This window comes from Wyeomyia smithii, chromosome 3 (assembly GCF_029784165.1).
Source record: "Wyeomyia smithii strain HCP4-BCI-WySm-NY-G18 chromosome 3, ASM2978416v1, whole genome shotgun sequence".
In the NCBI taxonomy this organism is placed as follows: domain Eukaryota; kingdom Metazoa; phylum Arthropoda; class Insecta; order Diptera; family Culicidae; genus Wyeomyia; species Wyeomyia smithii.
The window spans coordinates 195,818,317-195,838,383 of record NC_073696.1 but is presented as its reverse complement, the minus strand read 5'-3'; the positions used below and the strand labels follow the sequence as shown (position 1 = coordinate 195,838,383).

The 20,067-nt window shown below is 41.2% G+C and overlaps 1 protein-coding gene across 1 annotated transcript; it reads right to left on the bottom strand.

Annotated features, from left to right (window-relative positions):
* Positions 1-377: 377 nt before the first annotated feature.
* LOC129728977 (probable cytochrome P450 313a4) lies at positions 378-19,076 on the bottom strand. The gene is made up of 6 exons (XM_055687452.1): positions 18,728-19,076; positions 18,410-18,662; positions 18,217-18,343; positions 3,393-3,572; positions 2,768-3,337; positions 378-518 (listed from the first exon to the last, which is right to left on the bottom strand). The coding sequence occupies exons 1-6, from the start codon at positions 19,074-19,076 to the stop codon at positions 378-380; spliced, it is 1,620 nt and encodes a 539-aa protein (XP_055543427.1).
* Positions 19,077-20,067: the final 991 nt, after the last annotated feature.

Below are 20,067 nucleotides of genomic sequence, written 5' to 3'. Positions count from 1 at the left end.
AATAAAATTGCTTCGAAAATATAAAGCCCTGATACAACATACAGCTCAACTATTAGATTCAAGAACTTCAATAAATCAAACTAAAATTCAACATGGTTGCCTTTTACCTTTTTGGCTACATTCAGGAATTATACGCACGGTAATGCCAAATAAAGCAACCGATTAACATTTTTTTTACATTGCTGCTGTCGACAAGGGGTATCTATTGAATGCTGTTGTCAGTTGAAAATTGTAGTTTGTTATCGCATAGGTACTGAAGAGAAAAAGGTAAAAAGGTAAAGACGTTACAATTGAGTTTTTTGTCGATGTAAATACTTTTATGCGCAAAAAATGTATTATTGTGTATGTGATATGCTTGTAGAATCTCAATCAATCTCTTATTGTGACGTAAAAGTCAGTTGAGCACCCGATATCCCTATCTTTTCGGTGTGAAAAAGCACGTAAACTGCTGATATTTCGTAAAACTCAAACGATACGTGCACGTAAGAACGCTTCACCACCAACATCAGAACCACCTGCTACAAAATAAAAAGCAAATTGTGAAATTCGGTAACTATCGTCTGCCACACACCTCACAGCTAGACGGGACTGTGAATTTACATTATTCATTTTTCGAATTATGTTAACACATCGGGGAGTTATCCAATAATGTTTCCAACTGTCCAGTCGAGTTTGGGGAAATAGTTATGTATGTGTTCAGTTTTTTTTATAACCACCACCAACACATTGCGATTAGTATCCATGGCTGGTGACACGTGTTTCCCCCCAGAGACCATTTGGTTGTTGGCATGGGAGATCCACCTCTCCATTAGAAGAATTTGCACCGATTACTGTAACTGAGACGGCACACGAATGAAATTGCTTCCTAATTCCGTCCATGTTTCATTTCATTTCCGCAAACGTCCTAGCTAATTATGTTTTCCGCATATCCCAGAGCGAATTTGTAACCCGTGCCGTGACCAAACGGTGGCACCGAGCGCTCCGTGGGATCAGTTTACCCCAGCAAGCAGTCGAGCTCAGCATCGCGCTGAAGGATTACTTGGGCTGTGTGGTTTAAGGATTATATATCTAGAGTCTGATAGTGTCCGGATAATGCGATGGAGCATCCATTAGTTGAATAGCGTTTTTCTTGCTAGGGTAGATGTGAAAATCTGCAAATGAAATTCGTTTTCCACTTTAAAAAGAGAAAAGGAAAATAAACGAAATGGGAAGAAAACCTTTCGATAGAACGAGTGCAAAATGTTGAGCTTTGCGATGCAATCAAGAAAATAAATCCAAGAGTAGTTTTTGAGCTATTTCTGTAGAAAGGTAAAAATGATCATGAAACTGCAATGAAATACTTCATTTGAAAACATTACACAATTACCGCTTAATTCTCTCCTTACTAACCTGTTAGTCTTTTACTACAAAATGTGTGAGATGTGAACATTAATGTTACTTTTTAAACGTTGTAACGTGGCTTCTACGCTTCTTGACTTAGGTTAGTTTGGGAATTTGCACTTTATTACATGTTATTTTTCTTAGATCCAAAACAAAGTTGTTTGATTTTTCCAGATGTTTTTTTTTTGGAATTTTCAAAGTAGACGGACCCATAGCCTTTAAGTTTTTTTTCGGAAGTTTGTGAAGCTATGATTGGGTTTCCCAAGATGACGGTTCCGGGAAGTCGCCTTTAGATCGATTCAGTCCTCTGTTTTTATTTTGATTAGAAACTGAATTTATTTATTGAAGTAAGCCTCGTATCAAAAATTGTTATACAAAAGCAAACTTGTAGCAAACATGTTGAATATTCCTTTAACGCAGACTTTTATGTATCCAACAACCCTATCAATAAAGTTTGCCGTTTTAGTAACCGCTGCGAATCAAATCGTCAAAGCTCTCCCAGTACGTATGTCTGCCTCTTCAGCACATCGTAAATATTGCGTCGGATATAAAAAAAATACATAAATCCTTTCTGACTCGCCCGAAATGGGCTGCTATAAATAGTAGGAAGGTGGGGGGCTCGCAAAATGTTTGATACGACAGCAGAACGAGATTACAAAATCAGAGGCATCTACGGTGACCTGCGGGATCACTAATGGAAGATGGTTTGGTTCTTATCCTTCCGGGCGACATCGGTTTTGTCTAACTTGAACCAGACAACGGCGAATCCTCGGAGTGAAGTGGCTCTTACTTCGAGTACGGATAAGAGTGCGTCATTATGTGCTACCATGTTATCAAGAATTAAACCACCCGTTGCTCTTATTTTGAAGCTCTCGTCGGGAGCGGTTGGTAAATCAATAAATATTTATATCTCGATGGATGGAACGAAAACAGTCTTTACTTAGTTTCAACCCATTTTAGCTCCAGTCGTCGTTCCCAGTGTTGGTTTTCATTTTCATGCTGTTTGGGGTTTGATGTAAACGATATCTTGGTCGGAGGAGCACAATTTATTAGCAAAAATAGAATTTTTGATGTTGTTTTTTATTACCATTCAGATATACTTCGTCTCAGTATCAGACCTTGCTGGGAGAATTTTTAAAGGTTTTTGGTTTCGTTAAAATAAATGTTCTTTTGAAATATGTTCTCATTTTAACGTTAAATTTTATTGACTTCGCAGTTAGATGTAATTAAATCAAATTGTCAAGTGACAACGAATTACTTTGATGGAGGTCCGATTTCTAAGAAGAGACATATATAAAGCAACAGTATCATGAAGCTAAGTACACGCTTCCATACACTCATTTATTATTCCATAATCAAACCTTCCTAGAACACAACCCTATCTTACCTCCAACCTGACCAGATGCTCGAAAGCCAAATTCAGGGTAATATCTAGCAAGTACCGTAAATTTTCAAATTTAATATCCGTGCTGAGCCGAAAATTCCTAACAACATACACCAGCATTATCTTCGTGCTATACATAGCATACCGGGCACCGATGCAATTTCGAGACCCGCCACTAAAAGGCAAGTAAGCGAACGGATGCCTTTTTTTCGTGCGCTCCGACGTAAAATTCTTCGGATCAAAGCGGTTTGCATCCGGTCCCCAGAAATCCTTCCGCCTATGAAGAGTATAAAAATTGAACAGAAAAATGTTTCCCTGTGGAATGTGAGCGCCGTCCAGCTCTATATCCACCATATTGGTGCGAGCGATTATCGGCCCAACCGGCGCTAAACGCATGCTTTCCTTAAGAAATTTATCCAACGCTGTCATCTGTTGCAGTATCTCTGGGCTTATTTCAGCCTCACCGGATGGCAGCAAAGTTTGTATTTCGACGGCAATCTGTTCCTGGAGTTCCGGAAACATTGCTAGAAATAGACAAGTGTGGGCCACCATCTGTGAGGAGGTATCATGTCCCTGAAAGGAATTATTTATAGTCGCGAATAAATTGCTGTGGGAATTAGATGCTTACGGCTGCAATGATGGTGAGTATTTGTTCACTAAGATTCTGAACGTTGAATTCCGTTTCATCGGAGGTGGCCATGGAGAGTACTTGATCAATAAATATTTTGGGGGTTCTGTCTTCATATCCGTCCTCAGAATCTGTGCTGCTAGATTGCAGTCGCAGGCTGGATTGTCTTTCAGCGATGATCTGTTTAGATGAAAAATGCAGAAGTCAATGTATTTCGGCAATAGATAAGAACGATTTTACAACGCTTTAACTTTGATTTAGCAAACTGTTATGTCGGACTATCTATAAGTTTACTGCCTAAGTATATGCAAAAGTTTTGTTATGGCCACTGAAAGAACATTATTAACGATGTGTCAATTACTGCAAATTAATCATTACAAATATGCCTTTATATATGTAATATCGCAATTTCATGACTTCTTTTATTAGATTTGCTTAGAAAGCTTATCTTTGAAATAGAGGTCTTCAATTTACGGGTTATTAGATGATAAAAATAATGAAGTGTTTTTTCATATTTTCGTAGGAGAGTTGAACTGAGAACAAAATAAACAAAAAAAATCAAAGTAATATTTTGACCTTAGCTGTACTTAAGCAAAGGTTAAAAAAGCAACCAAAAACATCTAATGCATCCGAGATTCTCTGTGTGTACGTGTGTGAATGTTTGTTGTTTGTATGTATGTTATGCCACACTCTGACATACCTTTCTTACATCATTTTTTTTTCTTCATCTATAATTTATTTAACACGACACAAATGCAATTTAATGTTTAACGGCGCCAATTATATCTGGTAGCTTACTTTCTAAAGTATCTTAATAACTAAGAGCAAATTTTTTATCCTCGCTGCCGACTACGAGCTGAAACTAGATCTAACTTAAAGCTAGAATGTTTTGCATTAAAAGCACTGATTTGTTGTTTGATGGTTTTCCATCGCCATAGGTAAGCAGCATATTAAATATGTTCCTCTGCTGGGCCAAGATATTACGGACTGGCATATTGGGTTGTCTCCCTCGGGACCTGAGAGTATCGTGCGGGTCTAGTTGCTGTTTCCGGATCCGGGGTCTTAACGTGTTCTTGTCGTTTGGTTGGATGTAGGCGGAAGCGAATAGGATTAAACTGGGGCGTGGATGGATTTCAGGAAAACGTATATAAGGGACATGTAGGATAGGTCACGGCTCGCCAAGACATCACGAACAGGAACAGCCGGCTGCCTACTTTCGGCCTGCAGGGAAGCTATTAATTTAGACCTGGCGTCATGGTGTACAGGGCATGACCAAACCACATGCTCTATGTCGTGATAACCCTCACCACAGGCACAGATACCACTTTCCCCGAGCCCAACACGACGGAGATGCGCGTCAAATCTATAGTGATTGGACATAAGCCGGGACATCACGCAAATGAAATCCCGACCTACATCCAACCCCTTGCACCACGGGTTCGTCGATACTTTGGGGATTATGGAATGTAACCACCTTCCCAATTCCCCTCTGGTCCAAGCATTTTGCCAACTGATGATCGTATTCTGACGTACAAGTGCGAAAAATTCATTAAAAGCAATTGGTCTTTCATAAATATCACCGTTTGTTGCGCCCACCTTAGCCAAAGAGTCCACTTTCTCATTGCCCGGTATCGAGCAGTGAGAAGGGACCCACGCTAAGGTAATCTGAGTAGATTTTTCGGATAAAGCACTCAGATGTTCCCAGGAAATACGGAGAGTGCTTAACATCTTTCATCGATCGGAGAGCCTCAATGGAACTGAGACTGTCCGTAAAGATGAAATAATGGTCCGTGGGCATTTTTTCGATAATCCCTAGGGTGTACTTAATTGCAGCCAATTCTGCGACGTAAACAGAAGCAGGATTATCGAGCTTATGGGAGACGGTTAAATTGTTATTGAAAATACCGAAGCCAGTGGACCCATCAAGAAGTGATCCGTCAGTGTAGAACATATTGTTGCAGTTGATGTTTCGATATTTATTGGAAAAAAATTTTGGGGATCTGCTGCACGCGTAAATGATCCGGGATTCCACGAGTTTCTTCTATCATGGATGTATCGAAAAACACAGTAGAATCAGAAGTATTTGATAAGTCGACACGATTTGGAATATTCGAAGAAGGGTTAATATTTTGGGACATGTGATGGAAATACAATGTCATAAAACGGGTTTGAGAATTAAGTTCGATTAACCTGTCAAAATTTTCAATCACGGGACGGTTCAAGACCTCACATTTGATAAGAATACGAGAAGACAGGCTCCAGAAGCGGTTTCTCAATGGTTCATCATTATATCGATCATATCGATCCTATTTTCATGTTTTTATTAACAAATGGAAGCTCCTGAGTTTCAGCAGAATCCTACACTCTGACATACATTTCTTACATCATATCGATCCTATTTTTATGTTTTTATTAACAAATGGAAGCTACTGAGTTTCAGCAGAATCCTTCTTAGCAAATTTTACATTGGGTGCTTATATATTAACATGTTGACTAAAGAGTATTTTTGACATGTTACAATTAATTTTTAAGTATTGCGTTTTTTCCTCTCGCTTTCTTTTTTATGGCTTTTTACTTCTCATTTTTGTCACTTTTTTCTGCTCTTTCTGCTCTTTTTGTTCTTGTTTTCTTTATCTTTCCTTTTTTTTTCCTTAAGTCCGCCTTTTCTCGCCATCTCTGTTTCATATTTTCACGTACGCTCTCTCACTCAGTTTATTAACATTCTTTCCCTCGTTTTATATCTTGTTTTCCACTATTTTTTCCAAAGGTTCTTATCGTTTCCATCTCTGTCTCTCTTTTTCTTTTTTTATTCTTTATTTTGGTCTCATTTCTTATCCTCTCTCTCTCTCTCTCATTATCTCGACATTTTCTTATTCCCTTGTTCTTTTCTCTATCTGTTTTTCTCTGTTCCTCTCTTAGTTTCTCTCTATCTCTTTTCCTCTCTTTGTTTCTTTCTTTCTTGAATTCATTATTTATCTTTTTCTTATTGTGTGTATTCATATTTTTACTCGATTATTTTACTCCATCACTCTATTTTTATCCCTTTCTACGTTTCCTTTGTTCCCCTCCAATGTAAACGCTGTTGGTTTCAGTTGAATGATTTTATAAACTAATAATAATGATTAAGTTGTATATTTGCGAGTTTTCAGTTTTCTTCAAAAATGAAAAAATTAAAATATTTCTGCACCATGTTACATATTTCTTTTTATTTCTTGATACGTTATGCTTAGGTTGGCGAATGACTGAATCGAAGGCGCAATATAGTTCCCACATGCGAACCATTAGCCTTCCAGCTACCAAACCCCTACCTCCTCGTTGGTGCCAACCGGAATACGAGTAACTAGTAAGAAGATCGGGTAACTAACCCCGTTGGGACTACCGGTGGTAACCTGACAGGGGAAGCGGGCTTTCTTCCTTGGAAGGAAGTTTCTTGGACAGGTCACGCCACCACAGGCCCCCCAAGTGACGCACCCACAAGCGTTACGTCCAAGTCCTGGTTGTGTTCGGGACTCTAAACAGTAGCACTACGTCGGTCCTCCTGCGAGTAAGTGGGGTTGGTTGTGGGTCTTGCAAGCCCGCACCGAGAAAAACAAAAGCAACGATTGCTATGACAGAAAATTCGGACTAGAATAATCGGCAAAGACCCAGGCGACGGAAACGGACTAATGATTGGATACTCGGAACATGGAACTGCCGTTCTCTCAATTTCCTAGGAAGTACCCGTATACTTTCCGAAGAATTGAAAAACCGCAAGCTCAACATCGTAGCGCTGCAGGAGGTGTGCTAGAAAGAGACGACGGTGCGTACGAGGGATGGACACACCCTCTACCAGAGTTGTAGTGACACACATTAGCTGGGCACAGCTTTTGTAGTGATGGGTGAGATGCAGAAGCGGGTAATTGGGTGGTGGCCGGTTAACCCCAGAATGTGCAGGTTACGAATCAAGGGCCGATTCTTTAACATCAGCATTATAAACGTGCACAGCCCGCACCTCGGAAGTACTGATGACGACAAAGACGAATTCTACGCGGACGATTCAGCGCACACCGGCTGACAAATGAAAATAGCCTAACTTATCTGTTTTATTGGCTCTTATCGGTGAAAGTTAAATGAAACAGCTTAATTTCGCGTAACGCGTTTCGGTCTACTATTCTTCGACCATCATCAGACGCAAATGGCTGTGTGCAACCTATCGGTCTTGTCTGACTAAACTATACTCTAATAGCCTAAGGCTAATTGACTTCGCCGCCTCCAAGAACATGGCCATACATTGCACCTTTTTCCAGCATAGCATCCAACCAAACACCTAACCAAACAGAAACTCAAATCGACCACGTTTTGATAGATGGTCGGCACCTTTCAGACATTATTGACGTCAAAACACATCGGGGTGCTAACATCGACTCGGACCACTACCTAGTGAAGGCTAAGATACGCCCAAAGCTACCAGTTGTGAACAACATACGGTACTGTTGCCCGTCAAGGTATAATCTCGCGTGGCTGAAGCAACCCGAAGTCGCCGAGAATTACACGCTTTCTCTCGAAGCTGCACTGCCAGGAAAGAACGAGCTGGAAGAAGCCCCTCTAGAGGCCTGCTGGAATATCGTCAAGTCAGCCATCAGCAGTGTAGCAAAGAACGTCCTAGGTCGGGATATATCGAGTCGACGTAACGAATGGTTTGACGAGGAATGTCGGCAGATATTGGATGAAAAGAACGTAGCGCGGGCTGTAATGCTGCGGAGAGCCACCCGTCAGAACGTGGAGCGGTACAAACAGAAACGGAGACAGCAAACACAACTCTTTCAGAAAAAAAGGCGCCGCCAAGAGGAGGAGGACTGCAAAGAACTACAACAGCTGTACTGCTTTCATGAAACACGAAAGTTCTATCAGAGATTCAATGCATCCCGCTAAGGCTTTGTTCCGCGATCCGAAATGTGCAGGGATAAGGAGGGGAATATCTTGACGGATGATCGTGAGGTGATCGAAAAGTGGAGACAGAACTTCGATGAACAGCTGAATGACGTACAGGCAGGAAACCAGAACAGCGACGCAGGAGACTCTGTCGGTGCAGCAAGCAACGAAGATTTGCCATCCCCATCGATAAGCGAAGTTAATGATTAGGGACAGTGGTGAATCGCGATTTCGCGGAAGCCGCGAATTCCGCGAAATCCTGCGTCAACCGCGAAATTTACAAAAACCCGCGAAATGCCGCGAAAGTAATGAAAAATAGCAGCATTTTTCAATCTTGAATCATTAAGATTCGAAACCTGCGAATTTTCTGAAAATCAGTGACACGGACAAAGCTGAAACAGTACTTCTGACCTCTTACAACGCGATTTTGTCAACCTGGAACTGTCTTCGGTTGCTAGATCCTCTTCGAGCAAATATTTTGGGGATTGATAGAATTCCAGAGTGTGCAGCCAAAATCGAAGTTACTAAATGAACTAAGTACCTACACTAGTAAGCAATTTTAAAATACTGAGTTCGATACGATATTAAAATTTTTGTAGGTATTCGGATCGCGGACGTTTTCTTGAGCTTTTCCAGGTTGGGAAATAATATTTATCAATTTCTCGAAACTCGGTAAATACGGCAGCGTGAGCCAAAAGTACGTGCCTATGAACACAATTTGACACAGTATCTACTTATAGTCAGTGATGCAAAGAAATCATGAATCGTACGGTTAAATTACCGTGTTTAAAATTGAATAAAACAGTTGTTTCTTATTGTTACGAAAAATATTTCTTTATTTAGTATTTGGTGTAAAAATAGTTGCCGCGAAATTACCGCGAATTTTAAATATTTTCTATTTTGCCACCCGCGATATTTCAACTTTTTTGCCGCGAATTACCACTGTCTCTATTAATGATGCTATCCAAAGGCTTAAGAACAACAAGGCAGCTGGAAAGGACGGTTTCAGAGCGGAGCTTCTCAAGATGGGCCCGGGCTAGTTGGCCAGTGGTCTGCATCGGCTGATTGCTGAGATTTGAAAAACGGAATGCCTACCGGAGGAGTGGAAGGATGGGGTTGTTTACCCCATCTACAAGAAAGGCGACAAGCTAGCTTGTGAAAACTACCAAGCAATCACTATCCTGAATGCCGCTTACAAAGTGATATCCCAGATAATTTTCCATCGGCTGTCACCACTAACCAACAGATTCGTAGGAAGTTATCAGGCCGGCTTCATAAAGGGTCGGTCCACAACGGACCAGATTTTTACTCTGCGGCAGGTCCTCCAAAAATGCCGCGAATACAGAGTCTCACGCATCATCTCTTCATCGACTTTAAAGCCGCCTATGACACGATTAATCGTGAAGAGCTATGGAGAATTCTCGACGAAAACGGCTTCCCCGGGAAGCTTACCAGACTGATAAAGGCTACGATGGAGAATGTGCAGTGTTGTGTGAGGGTTTCGGGTGGGCTATCCTATCCATTCGGATCCCGCAGGGGACTTCGACAAGGAAATGGTCTTTCCTGCCTGCTGTTCAATATTGCGTTAGAAGGTGTTGTGAGACGAGCGGGAATAAACACGTGGGGCACCATTTTCGTTAAGTCCGGTCAATTAATCTGCTTTGCGGATGATGTGGACACTGTCGGCAGATCATTTGAGGCAGTGGTGGATCAGTACGCCAGACTAAAATGCAAAGCAGAGAAGATTAGACTGAAGATAAATTCGTCTAAAACGAAGTACATGCTAGCGGGCCGTGCTGAGCGCGACAGGGCACGCCTAGGTAGTGTTGTGATAATCGACGGTGATGAATTTGAGGTAGTTGATGAATTCGTGTACCTTGGCTGAATGGTAACTGAGAACAACGATACTAGCCGTGAGATTAGGAGGCGAACCATATGCGGGAGTCGTGTCTACTATGGGCTCCACAAAAAATTACGGTCGAAACGTCTAAGTTCCCGCGCAAAGTGCACCTTGTACAAAACGCTTATTAGACTGGTTGTTCTCTATGAGCATTAGACGTAAACAATGCTTGAAGAGGACCTGCGAGCGCTCGGAGTTTTCGAAAGACGGGTGCTGAGAACCATCTGGTGTACAGGAGAACGTTGAATGAACCATGAGCTCGCGCAACTCTACGGTGAACCCAGCATCCAGAAAGTGGCAAAATCTGAACGGAAACGTTGGGCAGGGCACGTGGCGAGAACAACGGACAATTACCCTGCAGAATTGGTTCTCACCTCGAATCCGGTTGGTACGAGACGAAGATTGTTAGACCAGGTGGAGCATGATCTGGCAAGTACGGAATACCCGCGGGATTGGAGGCGGGCAGCCATGGACCGATCAAGCTGGTGGAATTATGTTGTGCAGGCCATGTCTTAGGACGTACGGCCATTTAAGTAAGAAAGTAAGTAAGTAAGTAAGTACGTTATGCATAGTAAGGTGATTTGAAAACACGGATACGCGGTTACGTAAAATGAATGCCTATACTTCGGGGATGCATAGCATAATAATTATTATTTGTGAGAATAACGAAAACTTCTACAAACTCAGATCTGGATGTGAATTTTTGAAAATGACTTTATATGCTTAAAGAGAATGGCTCAACCGCACTGGTTCTTGATCCGAAGAATTTTGGGCTTCCGAGGGTTCCCAAACTACAACTGGGCCGTTTAATGGCCAGAAAGCAAATTAGAGTAACTAACACCAAATATACATAAATAATTCCACACAACGAATTTAGGAAAAATAAAAAAATTAAAAAATAATAATTTCACGATTCTTTGCAAAAGAGACCAGCAATTCAAGTTATTCAATTTTTTCATAACGTCATAGTAGCTATGACAGTATCCTGTTGAAAAAGAACGGCCTGAGATTGACGAACTTCATCGCGATCACAGGTTCGGCAATCTATAACACAAACGATGCCTGCTCTTAAATCGACCATTTCCTGGTTGACGGTCGGCATATCGCAGACGTTATCGATGTACGGTGCTTCTGGTAACGGATACGGTTGTACATCAAGATGTTGTCAGCGCACGGACTTGCTGCTGAGTACACTCAGAAAGTTGATGGTAATGTGAAGGTAATACAAGGCAAGAGATATTGGGCACGATTGCAGGAACCGCATGCCACACGTGGTTCTATGCGGAGTGTCAAGAAGTGACAGACGAGCAAACCCAGGCCTGTGCTTGCCTTGGAACATTTGGAGGTGATGTTGAATGGTGAAGAGAATAGAGTCGTCGAGAAGAACAGGAGTTAAATAAAGAAGGATGGACCATCTGGGAATCCGCCAAGTTTGGACGGGGTCAGAAGATCTGGCAAAGAGCTTCTTTTACCTGGTTTTAATTTTCTTTTTTTTTTTGGCGTAAGATATAGCCTGAAGAACAAAATTCTTCCAATAAACTCGGCTCCTGCTTACGTTTCACCAATTCCCCGGGCATCCAATGCTTGCCAGTTCTTGCTCCACTTGGTGTAACCATCTTACTCACGGCGCTCCTTTTCGTTGTGTACCAACCGGATTTTCAACGAACACCAGTTTTGCTGGATAGTTGCCCGGCATTCGTGCAACATGTCCTTTCCAACGTATCCGTCTGGTTTTGACCATCTTCAAGATACTGGGTTCGCCAGCGAGTTGCTCCAACCCGCCGCCACACATCGCCGCCGCCGAAGATGGTTCTTAGCACCCGTCGTTCGGAAATTCCGAAAGCTCGTAGAGAACAACTAGTTTTATAAGCGTTTTGTACGCGATAGTTAAGTCTGTTGAACCAAAGGTGCTCGTGAAGCTCATAATAGGCCCGACATCCATAGATAATACGCCTCAGGGCCTCACGCCTGGTATTGTTGTCCTTGGCTCACTGGTCAGCCAAGGTGAACCAATTCGAGCTCATCGCTGTCAATCGTCACAGTACTTCCTAAGCGGGCCCTGTCGTGCCCAGTTCCGCCAACCACCATGTACGTCGTTTTGGCCGTATTTATCTTCAGCAGGGCTCCACAATTTCGAAACAAAACAATGAAACTGAAACTAGCTCAGCATCGCGTCGTTTGATGATAGTTTTCTAATGCTGCAAGCCGCGGTTTTCCTCATTGTCATTTTCAATTGAGAATCGTCATGTGAGAGTGACGGTGATAAACTCCGCTTTCAATTAAAAAGCATTTGTATCATTTTCAAGACCTTCAGTTGTCAAAATCGAAGCAAGAGCTTTCGAGTAGTTTTCATGTGGCGGGTCAAAGCGTCTTTATAACCTGACAATTGTCAGTTGAAAATGACTTTGTTAAGCTCTGATCTTCAGTCCAGCCTTCACTGCATCGCGTTTTAGTCTGGTGTACTAGTCTCGCATGACAGTTCGCACAGTCCAGTTAATCGCCATTTTTGTAGATAGGGCATTTCGCTCGGTATCCCAAACCTTAACAATCATTAACTATCACACGACGGTATCATTTCCATCGCCATCTTGGGCCTCTTGCTGTACGCCATTCAAACGTTCATCGTAGTGCTACTTCCACCTTTCTCATGATCGTATACCAGAATACTCTCTCCGCCAGAATACAGCGCTCCACTTTCTGACGAGAAGCTCGACGCAAAACTAGTACCCACGCAGCGTTCTTCTCGTTCAACACCTTCCGACACTCATCGTCAAACCACTCATTCCGTCGGTTTCGGTCCATATGCTCCAGGACGTTCTCCACTACGCTGTTGATGGCTGTTTTCACGGCGCATCAACAGTCCTCTAGAGGGGTTTTAATCAACTCACCCATTTCCGGCAGCGATACATCGAGCAAATGCGCGTTGTTTTCAGTGACGTTGATTTTCATAAGACGCGCGAGGTTGTACCGGGGTGGACGGCTCACTGTGGTCCAGAAATGAAAAAAGGTGGTCAAAAGTCATTTTCTCATAAACGTTACATTTTAGAGCAATACTGTCTTCGGGAAAGTTTTAGAGTAGAAAAAGATCCTTCTTTGGACATTGACAGATCCGTGATTAATCCCCCTACAAGTGGGATAAAAAAAATATTTTCTCTAAAAACCAACATTTTTTATCGCCGTCTTTGGCAAAGTTTTTCAAAATAACATAACAAACAACTTTGCTCAAGACACTAGGTAGCTATTTCTCAATCTTACTGAGCTATCTGATTATGTTCAATGATGTTTAAAAAAAAAGGTTTTTTGAAATTCATATTTTATACCACTATACCTCTGATATTCTTACTGAACTTTTAAAGCAACATCAGACATTTATTTTTCATATGTTACAGCAGACTTTATTTGATGATAATTAGGTTTCTTTCAATTTTTCCTGCCAAAAAATTTACTTTTGACAAGAATATTTCCAATTTTGCATTTTTACCTTTGATGCATCTTTTGAAGTATACTCGATGTATGTAAACACGTGGTTTTTGAAAATTCTAATTTCAGCTCAAATATTGCCGAATATAATCCATCTTTAGTAGGCAACATTAATAATTGGTTGTTGTTTACATGCATTGATAATACTTCAAAAGATGCATCAAAAGGTAAAAATGCAATGCTTGCTATGTTTTTCGCAACAAAGATCCGCTATTGATCAACATGACTTAAATGAACTTACGTGAAAGTTGTTTTGTTCCATGATTTTATAAATTTCTGCAACAAATTTTAACTGCCGTATGTGCAGAGCACATGGACAATTCAATTGGTGGTAATCTTGCCGTGGGATGTGTTGGGAAACGGCAGAAAATCGAAACTTACTTGTCAAAAGTAAATTTTTTGGCAGTAAAAATTGAAAGAAACCTAATTATCATCGAATAAAGTCTGCTGTAACATATAAAAAATAAAGGTCTGATGTTGTTTTAAAAGTTCAGTAAGAATATCAGAGGTATAGTGGTATAAAATATTAATTTTAACGGCAAAACCTTTTTTTTTTAAACATCATTGAACATAATCAGTTAGCTCAGTAAGATTGAGAAATAGCTACCTAGTGTCTTCAGCAAAGTTTTTTGTTATGTTATTTTGGAAAACTTTGCCAAAGACGGCGATGAAAAATATTGATTTTTAGAGAAAATATTTTTTTTATCTCACTTGTAGGGGGATTAATCACGGATCTGTTGATGTCCAAAGAAGGATTTTTTTTTACTCTAAAACTTTCCCGAAGACAGTATTGCTCTAAAATGTAACGTTTATGAGCAAATGACTTTTGACCACCTTTTTTCATTTCTGGTTCACAGTGCGGCTGTGAAATGCCATCAATCTATCATAGCTAATCGATTTGCGATTCTGTCTGATTTGGTGACCTCCAGGTATACCTATGTGGGAGGTTGTGCTGGTAAACGGTACTCATATTCTTGGAGCCGGCGAAGTCGATGAATCCTAGGGCTCATCAGCTGTAAGAGCGACCTTCCAGCCAACGTTTTCGAAGTTGGGAGTAATCAGCTGTTGCGTGGAAGTTTTTGGCCAAGCACAAACTACCAGTGGTGGACTGGTTGGACAGAGCTGCAGAAATATCGAAGCATAGCACTTCTCAATTCTGCATATAATATTCTTACCCGAATTCTGTTTCATAGACTGAAACCGTTGGCAAATGGCTGGACACGTGTAACTTGAGACCCTAAAGTGGCCATTCACCTCTGACCAGCAACTCCTATTCCAACCTCCACGTGGTGCCGACCGGAATACGAGTAACCTTATTGGAGATCGGGTAACCAACCCCCGGTGGAAACTATGGTCGTATGCTGACTGGCAAGGGAGTCGTACGCGGCTTTATCCCCAGAGAGGCGGCGTACAACAGCGTCTGACCCGGAGCGGGCGGCCGAATTATGGAATGCTGTATCCTCGCCAGCTACACCTAAGATGGCAGCCCCATCAGTAGGATGTAGGTATCGCGACCTTGGTAAGGTAGCATACCGAAACCTTTCTTCATCCAATAACAACGAATTTAGAAATACGGAACAGATCAATCGGCAAAGACCTAGGCTACGAACACGGAAAAAGATTAAGGTAAACAATTGGAACTTGGGTACTTGGAACGTCCGATCTCTCAATAAACCGGCACGGGCTGGCTTGATTGCTCGACAACTACAGCGGCAGGGAGTCGAAATCGCAGCGGTTCAGGTTCGGTGGCCAAATTCCAGAGAAAGGGAATTCCGTGCAGTAGACCCTATTGCACGCACTTCTTTCAAGTACCACATCTACTACACTGGCGGCAAAGCAGCAGAACGAGGCGTCGGTTCAGTAGTGCTGGGAAATCAGAAAACAAGAGTCATCCGGTGGAGGCCCGTAGATGACCGTATATGCGTGTTGAGGATTAAGGGCAAATTCTTCAACGACAGTTTAATCAACACCTACGCACCGACAAACGACAAATCCGAAGTAGTCAAAGATGAGTTCTATGACAAGCTTGAGCGAATCTATGACGAGTGCCAAAAACACGACGTAAAAGTCGTCATCGAAGACGCAAACGCACAGGTTGGGAGGAAGGTATTCTTCCGTCCGGTCATTGGAAGGCATAGCCTCCACTCGTCAACCAATGAAAACGGCCTGAGGCTGATAAACTTTGCAGCGGCCAGAGAAATGGCCATATGTAGCTCCTATTTTCCACGTTTGAATATTCGGAAACACACCTGGAGGCATCCAAATGGAGAAGTCTGCTCCCAGATCGATCACGTACTGATTGACGGTCGGCACTTTTTGGATGTTACTGACGTTAGGCCTTTTTGGGGACCAAACATTGACTCTGACCATTATCTCGTCGTTTGTGAGATCCGCGCACGGTTGTCGAACGTGCTGAAATCTCTCACAGAGAGGACGACGCGTTTCAACATTCAGCGGTTGAAAGCTTATAGCGTGGCAGGAGAATACGCCAGAGAGCTGGATCAACGGATCGCAGAAAAGCAGGAGGAAGACATAAATGGACTGTGGAGCAGGTAATGCCACCTGCGTAAAATTGCGTAATTTGGAGATGATTGAGGTGAAAATATCTCCAAAAATATCGGAATATGTCAAAAAACTTTTTTTTTTGGGAGATAAAAAAACAACGTTCATTTGAATCTCAATTCTATTTTTATATTCACATTTGAATCTCTATTTATCCAATCGCACGAAAACTTCAAAATAAAACACTGTGGAACGGTTTATTCGATCGGTATGGTTCTTCGACAATATTTTTAACAATAATTTTGTCCATTCGAAAAATTTACCAAGTGAAAAAAAAATTTAAAAAATATATTCAGAAAAAAAAGTATTCTGTTCTAGGATTAATGCCAAATAGTCCAGTCAGCGTCTAATTTGTTAAAATTCCACGGAAAATTTTAAGGATGGAAAAGTTATCAATATTTATCGTTAATTTGGATGATCGCTTCTTATCGATAATATCGTTTAATTTCGGCGCTAACAATAGTTGATGATTTATCGCTGACGGCACAAAGCATACGAATTATTTCTTGCACTTGCAAAATACCATATAGGATTCATCCTAAATGACCATTAAATTAACAAGTTAACAAGTGCTTTTGCGACCTCGCACTCTCTTACCAAAGCGAGATAGGTTTGATTGAAAACATCAAAACTCGCAAACGGACTTCTCTCGATATTTTCCAACACTAATCAAATCAACCCGCGCTAGGACAAGCAGGCGAGCGTGTTGTCGAGATGCTTTCTCGAAGTTGAAACTCTCGGCTGCGGTCGGTGTTTTTACGAAGCCAAATCCCTCGATTCCGGTGTTTGCCGAAGTTTGAAACACCCGTGGCGAAAATGAAAAACAGCCACTGCCACCGGTGGTTCGGTTATCGCTCTGCGTGTTGTCGATTCAACACTAACACTCAGTCGCAGTTGCAATACACGTCGTGCCGTGTTTCAGATATGCCACTCAGTGTAGAGCGTGGTTTGGACATGGCTGCTTCTAAGAGAGAAGCTGCGAGATTGGGACTAGTCATTAAATCTGCCAAAACGAAGTACATGGTAGCTGGCAGAGAGCGTGGGAGTCCCCGTGGTGTTGGGGCTGAGGTGGAGATAGATGGGTTACACACACGTACACACACACGCACACACACACAAACACACACACGCGCTATTCAAAGATTCATTTTGGTTCAACTTTATCAGTATACTTCGTGAATACAAATATCTCGAATTCAAAAGTAACAATAATTCAAGTTCATCTTACGGTTGTTTGTTATTTGATAATAAGTATGGCGTGTTCTGCAGAATCGTGATGTTCATTGGAGTCCATGGGTAATTTGTACTATTTTCTCCTAATAAGTCTAATAATAAGTGTATGCAAATGAGCCAATTTGTTTTTGTTTTAATATCCTCTATATCTATATGTCGGTCTAGGCTAACTAGATCGTTTAAAATTTGTTCATCTGATGTTTTTCATGAACGTTATGAATGTTTGTAAAGTTCTCCACTTTCATTACATGATTTTCCTAGCTATTGGACAAGTATTGTAAAATATAATTATTATCTCGTGTAAGTCGACGTGAAACGAGCACACTTTATTCTAATGTTGAATAGTTTGTAAATAAAGCCAGAATCCAACGTTGTAAAATATTCATGTTTCCATTTTTAAAAATTTGATGGGCTTTAAATGCATGAAGTCTTATTGTTTTGAGTTTCCAAAATTTGAGCTAACTGAAACTGATTATCAATTTCTATAATCGAGAAATATGCAATTAAATATGTTAAGCTATTATTGGAACATTAGTTTTCTTACAACTTTTACTTATTCGTCATTTTTACAAGGCAAATAATTTTTACCAGTCATGAATATGCAATTAGTAACTCGTCATGACAGACAAAATATCATCAAAGTGGTATCAAAAGCTCTGCCAACCATCTATCCATTCCAATCTAGCGTGAAAACACTTTAAGCCAAACATTTATCAACATTTAACCCCTAAAACCCACCTGGTAAGCATAATTCAAACAATACTTTCGCGTACGTTTTTCCTCGTAGTAACCGCTTGTTAGTTTGTAAATTGTATCACTGTACAACTCAACACTGATTACACGGGTGGCAACTTTGCTAAATAATCTGAAAAATTGATAGGCATTTTACTTCACAGTAACTCTCCACGTTATCAACGTCAGCATTAATCACATCCGCAGGTTGTTCAGAAACTCTGCCTTTTCCTTTCTTTCCAAAGCTTCGGTTCCCAGTGTGGTTCGACAAACCATCTCCAGTGTACATTCGGAAGTGAACTGTAAAATATCCACTGGCGATCCGTGAGAATAAGGCCGCATCTTTACAACCATATCGCGAGCACACTTCTCGAAAATCGCAATGAAACTAAGCAGAATTTTTGCATTGAACGTCGAATTTAAAGATTTGCGATATGGTTTCCACAATTTATCTAAAATATTTGAACGGATCACCAGATCTTTAATAAACTGTTTTAGCGATGAAAGTTAATCTTACATTTTGCGGAGAACAAACCATGCTTCAGGTTGACAAAGTCATAGAAAAACGGCTTTTCACAGCAGTTTGGGTCAGTGAGAATTTTCTGCACTAAATCCGGATGAGCTACGGCATACAGCAGCTGGGGACCAAGCCAACATTTTTGGACGCGACTTGTTTTTCTGTACACATCGGCGAGGCTTTCAAATCGCCTTTGTTCACTTTTTCCTAGCAACAGCAGTGAGTTTCCCAGCAGCGGATAGCACGGATGCAGCGTTGGAATCGCGCAGGATGCCCGGCCCAATGGACGCTTTTTGACAAAATCCAACAGCAACAGAAGTGCGACGATGATTGAAAATAAAATCAACATGTTCGAGGCAGAGCACCGGGTCGAACGGGTCGCGATTTCAAACTACCAGGTGACCTGGTCAGTTGGCAACGTTAAATAGTGGAAAACTTTTTTATAGATGTTTGACATGGTTAAAGTAGGACAAAGCTGAGCCGCTTGCCGTTGATCAACTTGAACGCTATAAAATGCATAACATGGAGTTGATAGATCTGGGTAAAGAATGTTGCCGATGGGAGAACAAGTTGGATGCTGTTTTTTATTACAACTTAATTATATTATAAAGCATCCTGTGACGTCAACAGAAATAACTAAAATTAGTTTATTAAGTTAAGTTTATTTAAGATTTGCAAAGAACTATGTTTACTGCCTCAGCTCAAGTACTGGGAAGTAAAAATTCAAATTCAAATCTTGTGCAATGTAACATCGTTCGAGCTGATGCGAATAGTTTTTTTTCAGTCTAATTCAACCAACCAAATTGCACTTTAACAGTTCAAACAAGCAGCGCAGTTTTCCAAACGAACAAGTTTCGCAAACTACAACGGAGGAGAATGTCCTTCGGGGCAGTTGACACAGCACGAAGCACCCCGCGGTCGCTATGGTGACAGACAATGTACGCCGTAACAGGAGCCAATTTTCTCACGTTTATTTCACCTGTTCCTATATTATTTTCACGATTACATCCTAATAGGAAGGTGGAATGCTGGCAAATGGGTGCAAAATTTCTTACAGCTCAACTCCCATTAGGTAAGTGCGTAAGCTGCCGAAAGACGCAAAACTCAGGAGAAAGTTTATGCCGTGTGTTGCACTTTCGGAATTATGTTTGCAAATTAGATTTTCATTGGGATTGAAAGAGGTCAATTTAGCAGGTAATGTTTGGAATGGAAATTCGTTGAGTTTTATTGCATGAATTCAGAAAGACTTTTTCTTGTCAAATTGGATGTAAAGGTTTGAAACCGATTCATTGTCGATGCAAATTGCTTGCTGCTTTACGTTGACCGAAAAATTTTTTGCT